Source organism: Colossoma macropomum, unplaced genomic scaffold (genome assembly GCF_904425465.1).
Source record: "Colossoma macropomum unplaced genomic scaffold, Colossoma_macropomum, whole genome shotgun sequence".
Classification (NCBI taxonomy): Eukaryota; Metazoa; Chordata; class Actinopteri; order Characiformes; family Serrasalmidae; genus Colossoma; species Colossoma macropomum.
In genome coordinates this window covers 33,874,936-33,887,293 of record NW_023494802.1, presented here as the reverse complement: position 1 = coordinate 33,887,293, position 12,358 = coordinate 33,874,936, and the positions used below count along the sequence as shown (strand labels likewise).

At 39.0% G+C, this 12,358-nt stretch overlaps 1 protein-coding gene across 3 annotated transcripts in view; it reads right to left on the bottom strand.

Annotated features, from left to right (window-relative positions):
- rarga (retinoic acid receptor gamma a) overlaps positions 1-12,358 on the bottom strand; it is a 77,073-nt gene that overhangs the window by 6,656 nt on the left and 58,059 nt on the right. For all 3 annotated transcript variants that reach the window (XM_036590713.1, XM_036590714.1, XM_036590715.1), the window contains 6 exons: positions 10,942-11,090; positions 7,578-7,719; positions 4,436-4,599; positions 3,101-3,277; positions 2,450-2,654; positions 105-263 (listed from right to left, as the gene is read on the bottom strand). In XM_036590713.1, the coding sequence (XP_036446606.1) occupies positions 105-263; positions 2,450-2,654; positions 3,101-3,277; positions 4,436-4,599; positions 7,578-7,719; positions 10,942-11,090 (996 nt within the window). The remainder of the gene's footprint in view (positions 1-104; positions 264-2,449; positions 2,655-3,100; positions 3,278-4,435; positions 4,600-7,577; positions 7,720-10,941; positions 11,091-12,358) is intronic.

Here is a 12,358-nt window from a genome sequence, read left to right as displayed (position 1 = left end):
TTTTTTAGCTTATAAACAGGTTTATATGGATTTGGCCAGTTCTTAAAAAAAAACAAAATCTAAATTGGACTGAACATCTGTGTGGACACTGCAGGTGGACTGACCTTTGGTGCTGATGCCTCGCAAGTCAGTTATCTTCATCAGCATGCGGGGGAACATGTGGGGCTTGTTGGGCCGGCGGCGACGGGCATAAATTTTCAGTGCCTCCAGCAACGGTTCCTGCAGACGATCTACACGCTGAGGCTCCTCCAGATCCATACGGTCTGCACAGAGACAGGGAGAGCATTAACATACTGCAGTGTTCTCATGATTTCTTGGTTATTCTTGCTCAATTCCAAAAATATATTATTGATTAAAACGTGTCCTTCTCAAAGATCTGGCAATTAGTTAGCAATTTGTTTATTATCCATGTTTTGAATTCTCTTATAGGTCAGTAAGAAACAGACAGATCCATTTATTTAATCAATTTATATACTGTTTATATATAAATATACATATATTTTCTTTTTAAAGGCCTCCTGATTCATCTTTTCCAAAGTATTTTGGAATCTTTATTTGCTACGCAATATGACCATTTTTATTACATCAAATTTATTAATGCATTAAAACCAAAAGGTGCCTCAAATATCCAATAGAACTTTCCCATATAATGGTGTTACTGGACGAATGAGAAAAAGCTATTGAAGGAACCTCTAACTGACTTGCTGGATTCCATCAAGAACCACACTTCAGCTCCTTTTCGTTTGAGTAAGCCCTCAAGACCCTTTGGTCTAGTTACTAGGCCTAAAGGGGTTATTTTAAGAACCTAGACATTTTATGGATTTTTTCAAAGTCCTCTTGAATTCTAGTAGTTTCCTTAAGCAACCAAATGAAGTACAAAGTTGATCAGCCATGTTTTAGTCCAAAACAGAAACTAAAATCTTTATAAATATAAGATGTATAATATAGGGTGATATATAGTAGTAGACCTCAAAGCCTAAAATAACCTTTTACCTGGAAATAACCAGTTTCAGAGCATCCAAAAGGATTGCAGACCATGCTGGATAAAACAGTTCCTGAAGGAAACTGCCATTTTCAAAAGGGTTCCTCAAGACTCCCTAAAGGGTTCCACTACGTTAGTGTGGCTAGCTGAGGAACCCCAAAGTATCCTTTAATTTGTACAGTGATGGCCAAAAATAATTACAAACATTACTAACATAATCAGTATTGATTTCTTTAATTTACTGTGCCCATCTTTGCCTTGAACACCAGCTTTAAATATGTTTTTTGGCCAAAGTTAGCATCTGGCATGATAAGGCACAGAACTTTGTTGTTACTTTTTAATGTTATTTTGTGGGAGGAATGGGAATTACTGGTAATGAGAGGTACTGCAGAATTAACTCAAAAATTTTTAAGTAGTCTGTTCATAGCAAAATTCAGTAAAAGTACAGAGCATATTTTGTGTGTTTTAAATATACAGCAGGATTTAACATACACACAACTAATAATGTTACTATTAGTTCTCTGGTTACAGTAATGTTGGAAAATAAATAATGATGTTATCAAAATAGAAGCGTTTTCCAAAATCGTCAACATGTGGTCATCACTGTTGACAGTTTTGCACAGTGGCTGCTTTGACGCCATCCGAAACATCCTTTCCTCCAGGCTTTCCTTGAATCTGCCTGATCTGTAGCCCATGGCCTCATGAAATATCATAGCAGAGCTGACTAGGATGTGGATCCATAAGGCTATCAGGCAAACTTAAGAAAGCGAAGAAGAGCAGAAATTTCATTGAACTTTTCGGATTTAGCCTTGGACAACAATCAAATCAGACATATGCTTCATATGCTGTCTTCACGGACAGTTGTTTGGCAAAACAGGACGAACAGTTATTGCTGGGTTAATTATGGGAATTACCATTTTCCTTTTTTGGGTTAATTTTGGAATGGATAAAAGAAACACGTGTGTGGTTTTTCATACATCTGAAAAAAATCTGAATTATGTGTTTTCATCAGTTCAGGAGGATTCTATGTGCAGTTTTCTTTAACAGTTTTCTTCACCAAAGAATTGTTAAAAGGACATATTGAATCTCTTTAAGCCCAAACGTGGTTTAAACATCTGAAAAACTGGAGTGCTGATGATTGCTGACATCACAGCACCACAACAGGGGATTAATTGTGTATGCTTTAGCATTATTCTCAAGGTAGCACTTTTGTTCCTTCAGTTAAGCTGGTTCACAAAGAAAAATGGCAACATCTGAACAGCAGGTTCAAGAAGCTATACTGAAAACCAGTAAAGAAAACATGCTCACCCTATTAAAACGTGACAAGCAAACTTTTGAAGGGCAGTGTATCTAAACCAGCAACTACACGTTTTAATCTTTTGTGAATGACGATAGACCCCTGCTGTTCCTACTAGGTCCTACCAGCAGAGTGCAGCACTGTCACAATATTAAAACAAGGTGCAGTACCTCCACATATCAGACAGATGGCGCTGAGGAGGCCTGTCTCTGTGTCATCCATCTCCAGAGGTAGCAGCTGCCCAGCGAAGGCGAACACCAGGTCAGTGAGTGGGCCAAAGCCTGCGTTATGCATCTGTGTGCGGTTCAAGGTGAGCCCGTCTGAGAATGTCATGGTGTCCTGCTCCGGTGTGTAACGCGTGCAGATCCGCAGCATCTGACACAGTCATAACAGTCGACAGTTATAAAAAGGTTTCAGAGTCGCACGTTGCTGTCATATCAAAACCTCATTTGAAACATTGCATAACAAACGGGTGAACAGAAATGGTCCAAAATTACTTGGAATACGTTAACGTACATTTAAGGTACTTTTTTTCTTTTGCTGAACAATATTTCATCATTAAATTATACATCATTAAATCATGATTACAGAAGAGAAACCAAATCCGTGTTCTTCTAACCAGCTCACATCACTAAGTTATATGTTATGTTATATAGTGTTTTATTATCAAAACTACACTGTCTGGTACTAAGCAGCTGTAAAAAAATCTTTTTTTGCACAAGACTTTTGCACAGTACTCTATATTTGTGTTTTTGCAAGCTATTTCATTGCTTAATTACAACGATTAGCACTGTGGCTTAAACAGTCAATGTTCAAGTTACCAGAATGTCCAGGCAGGCCGATTTGAGGAGGGTGATCTGGTCGGCGATGGTGAGGGTTGTGAAGCCAGGGAGGCGCTTAGCAAACTCCACAATCTTGATGATGCACTTGGTGGAAAGCTCACTGAACTTATCCCACAGCCCCAGATCCAGCTGCACGCGGTGATCTGAGCTGGAATTCTGACAGAGAGAGTGAGAGAGAAAGAGATGAGGAGCGGCTGAGTGAGTGTTCAAAAGCCCAAGAGACACGTTTGTATACACACAACATAAGCTGTAATGCGGTTTTTATTTAGGTGCGTGATAAGGTCTGCTAAATTTAGGGCCAAAGTAGTACTAATATTACTGCATGCATAAAGCTATAAAGCTTTACTCACTGCCTCGCTGCACTGCAAAACCTTGTAAAAAAATGATTCAGTCTTAGGTAGAGACACAATACAACTTTTTCCTTTTCTGAATCTAGAGTATACCCTGACACCAATACCGATCTGTCTTAAAAAAAAAAAAAAACCACTAAGCTTTAAATGAGCTATTTTTAACTGAAGCACGTCAGTTAAGACGAGCGTCTAAAAGTAGGTTATCATGCTCAAACTACCCAAACATTAGAGTACCTCACAGTAGGAAATGCACAGCTAGCAACATGACTTACAAAAGCTTTTTTCTGCTTTCACAAAATAACCCCGAAACAAAACAGTTATAGCAGTTACAATGATGTGAAATTAGACTATGTAAAATTAAAAAAATGTAATTCTATTACTCAGCGAGCCGCTTGTTACCATGTGACCTGCTATACTTACATTCTGCTGCATTACAAGCAATTCTGAGTTATTTTGGTTTGTTCTAGAATTAGATCACTTGGCAAGCCTGGTAATTGTTCTAATGCTGATGTTAGGCTATAGGTGGCTACTTCCTGCTAGAAAAAACAGCATATGTTGTGGTTTGGATGCTGGTATGCTAATCAGCAGCAATACAAGTTAATATGCTGATCACCAGCAAAACCTAGCATATGTTGGTATTCTGATCAACCAGTATGTTCATGCTGGGTGACCAGCACCAGAGAACCATAAACCAGCTTAGACCAGCATGGAATTCATGCTGGCCTTTGCTTGTCTTTCCAGGAGGACCATTATTGTGTGAACTGCTTTACATCACTTTACGATATACTGCATTACAAGCAATTCTGTGATGTTCAGGTTTGTTACACAATCAATCAGATTCTTTTTGTCCAACATTTTCTGCCAATACTACCGGGTATGATATATGTGGCATCTCTGATTCTAGTGAGTTGTGTGTACATTTGCATATGAGAGGCCTAACTATTTGCTGTGGGGTTTAACTCACTGTGGTGTATTTTCCCAGCTGGCACAGTGAGGGGCAGGTCTCCTGGTGGGCTTTGCTCACTTTGTTCACCAACTCCTCCAGTTCTCCGCTCAGCTCATAGCTTTCCACCGGCACCACCTCCTCCTTCACGTCCTTCCTCTTCTTATTGCGGTCGTTCCGCACAGCTAAGGGTCATATACAGACAGTCGAGTCAACACCTCTGCCATGAATCAGGCTCACCGTACCATTGCCAAGCTATTATCTTAGCGGCTGGAATGCTCTCTGGTGAATCTTTGCAAAATGACAAGCCAGAGAAATGTCCTATAATGAGTCATTCTTGGAGAGATAGTTTGGCGAAAAAGCTTACAGTATTTTCCCCTAACCCCAAATGAAGCTGATCAGCCAAGAAATGTTTTGTGTCCAAAGTTTGCCTCTTTTGATTTACACTGGAGCTACAAGGCTAAATTAGCTGACAAGTAACCAAAGCTTATTCTACGCTAATTAGCATTGTGGAAACTGCATGCTTATCATCACACACTTGCATTCAACTGCATCAAGTTGTTAAATAATCTCACAGACTTGTTAATGCGGTTTCTGACACTGCATGACGTACTTTTCAGAATGGACAAATGTACGTAGCACAGCTAAAAACAGTAGCAGCCCTCATGAAGCTTGTATTCTGTTCGTGTTGAGCGGGATGCTAATTGCTGAGGCTTTAGCTTGTGACTATTGTGTACATTTGATTTCTCACCAAACTCTTCCTTCAACAGCTGATACAGGATCAGCCGTACAAACCCAGGGCCTGATCATGAAGCCAAAATCAACAGCGTAGGTGGAAACTGATCTGGGAACAGCTTGCCGTCATATATGTCTGACCCGGAGGATCACATGTCCACATTGCCAGGCATGTCCCTCTTTACCCGTCCCCCCTCCCTCCTCCCTCCCATTCTTTCCTTCCTCTCAGGATATCCAGTAATAGCAAAGGCACAATGTGATCCCGGTCTCTACACACATCCCGCACATATAAACACACACATACATGTCCCCGCGGACACATAGAGGGCCAATGTGCCACTCTCCTGGTGAGATCACTGCCGTGACCCTGGCAAGTGAACAAACACATGGCCAGCCTGCAGCCTTTCAACTTGGCGCTATTATCTTTGCCATGCCACAAATCTGTTAATGCCAGGGTCATAAAAACGCTTTAGGAAGGGCTACCAATGAAAAAGAAAATAATCACACCAAACGCTGACTGATTGATGTAAGCAGGGAGGGACTCGCTTAAAAAGTGAAAAGCGCTGGGATAATGCTGCTTGATACTGTGACTTTCCCATGCTTTCTCACTTTTTTCCTCTACTTCTCAGTGGATCACATATTCAACACAACATGCCCCAAAACGCTTTAGGAGACCACAAGGATTTGCATATGCCCACTTAAAAATGTGTGGCTTTTTTATTTGGCAACTACTACCGCTGTACAGCTGTGCGCAGACATTTGAACATCCCTGGTCAAATTACACACTTTGTTGAATCAAGTTAACCCATCCTTACAGGGAATAAACTTAAATATGGCATTTTTCTACAAATATCACTCCACAATTTCTATGTATTGGAAAAAGACAAAACATAAAATAAAAATGTGCCAAAACTTTTGCACAGGCCAAGTTTTATGTTTTATTTTTCTTCCCAATCTGTTAAACTCAGCTGCAGTGAATGTGCATTAAAATGCGCAGATGCGTGTTCTATGTATATGATGTGTTAACCTATTTTTTTACTTAGAAAATCAACAAAACATGTAATTTTACCTGAGCACACAAAGTTTTGCATATGACCACATGTGAAATACTGACACAACAAAGAGAAGTACTGAAAATCCACGCTCCACCCACAAAGGCATTCTTAGTACTGCTCTGTGAGCTACATTATTACGGTATTAAGTGCACTCAGTTTAGTTAAACTACATGAATTATTCATTTTGGGCAGCTACAACGTTTCTTTAGTATCCATGCATAACAGTAAAATGCTAAATTACCCAGCTAGACCATCTCGGCAGGCCCGAAATGACCACAACATGGAATGTGCCACCATGTTAACGTTAGCTTGGTTACATGACAAAAAACAACATCCACTATTAATGTGACCTTCCACACTTTTAAAAGTTTAATAAAGTAATAATGCACTCTAAATGTAAATATTTTGACAATATTACAATTTCTTTTTTGGGTTCAATTGGACTTTAACGTTCTCTAAAGCTCAGCCAACCTCTCAACAGCAGCTACAAAAGAATGCATTTGTGGGAGAAGCATGAATAGATGAATTCTGTACAGTTCTATGCACATTTTAATGAACAATGACTGTTTATTTACTGTATTTAACATATTGGGAAAAAATTTAAACATAAAATGTGGCCTGTGCAAAAGTTGTGGCACAATTTATATTTTATGTTTTTTTTGCAATATATTAAACACAAATAAATAGAAACTGTGCAACAAAATTTGCTGAAAATGCCAAAATTAAGTTTGTTCCCTGTAACGTACTTTCACTTCAACAAAATTGAACAAAAACAATCATTCAGGGGGATCATTCAAACTTTTGCATTCTGATCTGAGATCAAAACCTTCAGGAGTGAGTCACAGACAACACAACAAACTAAAAAGGCCCCAGACTGGATGTTTGGGACCCTTTAAGTATCTTAATGTCCACCATAATATCAAAGTTCAACAGAAAAAAAGCTCTTTTTTGCAATACCAGCAGTCAACTTGTGTGTATGTGTGCTTGCATGAGCCCTCATGGATTAATATTAATATTAGCCTGATATTAGCTCAATTACCTTAGCTAATTATATTAGCTACCAATCATGTTTTCACCAGCCTTGTTGGCCATAACTAAATTTGTCCCATAATAAACTCTAACAGAAAACTGAATATAATACTACATGAAAAACATTCAGGATACATTTGAAGTGAAATTACCTAATGAAAGTAACACTAATTGGTGGTCGGCGTTCAGGGGTTTTTAGGTATGCTGTCTGCAAGCTTGCTTGCTCTCTATTTCTGTTTGGATCTGCGCTCTAGTCTTCATGGCTCAATTTCAGAGTGTGTGTGTCAGTATGTCTGTCTATGGGCGCTGTGCCAGACGGCCCACATGCCAGCCACCCTCCTCACCTTCCTTGGACATGCCAACCTCGAAGCACTTCTGCAGGCGGCAGTACTGGCAGCGGTTGCGCGTGACCTTGTTGATCTGGCAGTTCTTGTCGCGGTGGCAGGTGTACACCATGTTCTTCTGGATGCTGCGCCGAAAGAAGCCCTGTGGCCAGGCGAGAGAGACAGAGAGAGAGAGACAGAGAGACAGAGAGAGAGAGAGAGAGAGAGAGAGAGAGAGAGAGAGAGAACATTTTAGCAACAGACTCTCACCACTGTCCCCTATTCTTATCTACGCTCCTAGTCTCTTTTCATTGGCAGCTTCATGAGCGGAAGAACAAATGTTCGCTTGTCGCTTTGCTGTCAGGACACTGCTGTTCAAACTTGCTGAACCAAAACATTTTCAAACTGTTCTAGACCTGTACTTACTCATAGGAGTGGCAATTTCACATTGTGTCATCACTGTCATGATAAGCTTTCTGAGCATTTTGTGGTTATTGTCAGCTCTTCTAAAACACTGTATGTATGATAAAAAGACATAAACTGATTAGTAACTAAGGGCATAGCCAAGGGGGGGGCCGGGGTGGCTAGGGCCAACCCAATTATAGAAAGTGAGATAGTCAGCCAATAAATCAATCACTGGAGAAAATCTGTCCTACTTATCCTGTGTGAATGGTTAAGACGTACGGATAAACTCTGCCAGAAGAGTCTGAGAACACTGAATTTTAATCAGCGTATCTCACTGTGATAGGCTGATTTGTAAACGAATGCTAGCAAAAGCTTTAACATTAAGCTTGTTGCTTAAATGGGCTTTCTACACTCGTTCTGTATAGGACATAACCACTCAAAGGATACTATATAGCACCCAAAAGGGTTCTTCTATTGTTACAAGCTTAACACCGTAACAACAGAAGAGGCCTTTTGATTGCTATATAGATCCGTTTTCAAAAAGGTTCTTTGTAGGTCCATGTACAGCATATTCTCCATCAACCTGAAGAACCCTTTCATGATGAAAAGAACCCTTTAATCACACAAAGTGTTCTTTAAGTGGTCATGGTTTTATATAGAACGTTTTTCTTTACTAAAGAACCACTGAAGCACCATCCTTTTTAAGAATGTACATTAGGAAAACATAGTAAGTATATGAACAAACCGCTACATCAATGTACAGCATTTTGGTGTTGTTATATGTTGTGCCTAATGTAGATCATGTGAAGATTGTAACAATGTTCAGCAGATACTGGAATTGCTACAGAACGTTGTTCATAGAACATTCAAAAACAGGAACAAAAACACTTGTTGTAAGTGTTGTGAGTGAAAGTGAAAACTATATTTAAAAATGTTTTAACCACTAAATAACATTATTTTGTTAACTTTCATAGAATTATGTTTAATGACCACATTAATCCATTGCCCAGTTCACTCAGTTTCGTTTTGTATCCTTTCAGCAGTGCTGCATTATTAGGTTATCTAATGGTAATGTGTGTTAACTATTCAAAGTGCACATGCTGTGAGCTAGATTCTATCTGAGGCAAATCAAGTGCTAAGAGGAACATGTTTGTGCTAAAGCTAGGTCAGCCTTTTCACCCATACTGTTATCTTATACTTTGGCTAGATTTCATATCAGACTCATGAGTAACCCGTAACAAGGGAAGCCTAAATAAGTAACTAAGGTCCAGCTATATTAATGTTTTACTGAAAATTAACATTCTCATGACAGAATAAAGAACATTACATCAAACGGTTTTGTCTTATGATTTTGGCAATAACTGCCTTGGTTTAATATTTTATTTATGTGGAATTATGTGCAGAATCAGTTCACAGAATTTATTAAATGCACCACTTTTTTATGTTATTTTATCAATGTGGCTCTCTTTTGTTTCAGTTTTTCTTTTCCAAAACTGTCTGGGTCTAACCCGGCCACCCCATTGTAAAAGTTATGGCTACGACCTTGACAGCAGCCAACTCATTATACCATTATACTATTATACCATTAAAGTAATTTTACCAGTTGCTTGATTTTTCCTTGTTTCTTCTCAAACAGGTTATTTTTGGAAACATTGAATTTAACAAAATCATTTAGTCTTAGTTCTTCCTTTTTAAACTGGGCACTACTACCATGATACATATCATTGGGCCTCATTCGCCAATATCTTCCTAAGTGTTTTCTTAAATTTGTTCTTGAGAGGTCCTAAGAAAAAAGTCTATGTCAGATTCATGACATATTCTTAAACCGCAAAACTGTTCGCACCTTTGTGCTCTTGAGTGTTCGTAGATTCTGTTCTTACCTGAGAACAAATCCAAAATAAGGAAACATTGGTGAATGTCAGAATGTTCGTGAAAATTGCGTAAGTGGGTTTTAAGAAGAAAATTCTTTTTAAGATTGGTTAGTAAATAAGACTCATTGCTATTATCTACATTTTTTTTTACATTTTTCATGTTTTGACATAATACAAGCCGTCCTTTATATTGTGTAAAAATATTTTGATGAAAAAAACTCTTTATATTAACTGACATTGAAAGTTATATTTTTCCTTCTCCTGTAAAGTTATCATTTTGGAGAGCAGAGGTTTTTGTCCAACAGTGACAACATGATATATATTGTGGCCTTGCTCTACACCAGGGGTGTCCAGCTCCAGTGCTGGAGTTCCAGTGCCCAGCACTGTTTGATTATTGCTTGACTGGATTCCTCCAGGATCAGACTTGGACACCCCTGCTCTACATTACTCACAGTTTTTGTGTTTTCATGTTTCTGGTACTTTGGCTTGGACAGTGTTTTTGAACTCTGGATTTCTAGCTGGAAGCTTCACAGTGTAACTGTATTCTGGCCTTTGATATCCAGGAAATCAGTATTTGGACTGGTTACACTCCAGAGGAATGTGCACATAAGTACTTATATTGGGTCAGGCTGTTCTCTCTCACTCGTGCCAGACCAACTCAGACTAAATGGCTACGTTCACCTCACAAGGTTAAAGTGGCATAAACCCTTTTTTTTCTGCCTAAATGTGGCCCTGACTGTTCTTTTCAAATCAGATTTGAGCCACTTTCATATAGTCATTTTTAAATCAAAACTTTTAAAAAAACCGTTTAATGCAGCTGGCCTTCATATTGTGTGGACACTTCATGATGAATGAACTAATACAAATGATCCGAAACTGCTTTGAATATAATCTCATTATGTTAAAGTTAAGAATGTGGAGCTGAAGTTTTGTTATGGCAGTGACTATGAATGGTCTTGATCGGATACATACCCAATCCATGGCCATGTAATAAGAATGGGCAAATCGGAATCAATAAGACAAAATGTGATTATCTTATGTAAATGTGGTCAGTCTGAAGTGCCGAGGTATCCTCCCAAGCTGATGCTAGGGGGAGTTGGGATCTGTACCTTGCAGCCCTCACAGGAGCTGACCCCGTAGTGGTAGCCCGATGACTTGTCCTGGCACACAAAGCAGGGCTTGTAGACACGGGGTGGTGGGGGCGGAGAGGGAGAGCTGGGAACCATCTCCTCTGAGCTGGTGCTCTGGGTCTCCACCGCTAGAAAGAGAGAGAAAAGAGAGATATATATATAAGGGCACATTGTCCAAATGCCCCAAAATATCAACAAAGCAGGGGTGGGATTAATGTGTGCGGTGGAAAGCTGATTTCTAGAAGCTGATTACGTAAAATGCAACTCTTAATAGCCAGAAACCTCTATATTTCACTACATAGAGGCAGGAGCTTCTTTAGTTTTGTACCTAACAAGTAATGGATGCTTATAGCCATCAGTTTAGCATTGTGCATCAATGCCAAATCATCACATCCTTGCCTTAAATTGCATAGATATATTGAGTAATCTCAAACAGACTTCCTTATATGATTTCTGACACTGTATGCCATATTGTTATCTATAAAAATGGATAAAAGAATGAACAGAATTCAGTCTAGAAAAGTGCTACTATTGTTTTTAGTTATATGACAAGTTTTCTACATTTTTATAAGTAACAGTATGTCATACAGTGTCAGAAACCACATAAGCAAGTCTATTTGAGAATTCTTAAGATCATGGTTTGAGGCACTACATTTGGAGTAAGAGTAAAAACCTTAAACAGAAGGCTCAAGGTTGGATAGGTGTTTGTTCATTTACATCTGTATTTTGTGTAAATGGTGACAGATTGGTGGGGGTTAAGTGGGGGTGACATGTCTGTAGAATTCATTTCCCCCAACACCTCCCCCTGGCCAGCCCTCTCCTCAGGGGGTGGGATTGCAGGAGGATTAGTTTGGCTTGATTGACAGAAAGAGAGGGAAAAAACAAACAGTTTAACACTGAGACAGATAAGCAGTAGCTCTGACAGATGTTCTGATAAGACATGTAGCTCTGCTGTGCCACAGGCCGCGTGGCAGGCCTGAGGCTTCCTCATTCTTACTCAACCGGCTGTCTGGCTCCTGTGTTACTCAGCTTTATGGGGGTGAATATCTTTCCCTCCTTCAAGACATACTCAGAATTACACACTCACTGTCTACAAGTGACATCTGACTTTCCCAAGACACTATCACAAATTACTTAAGCCCTTGAATCCATGGAACCCTAGGCTTATATTATTAAAACTTATTGTTCTATACCTGCTATGAAATATTTAGTAAGAGCTATGAAGCTAATACATCAAATTAATATAACCTAACATGCACTAGCATTTTTCTGCAAATCCTAGTGTATGATTGCTATTTATTTGCTGAGTTTTATATATTGAAAAAAAAAATAATAAAACATGAAATATAAATTGTGCCATAACAGACAACGTTATGTATTTTTTCCCCAATATGCT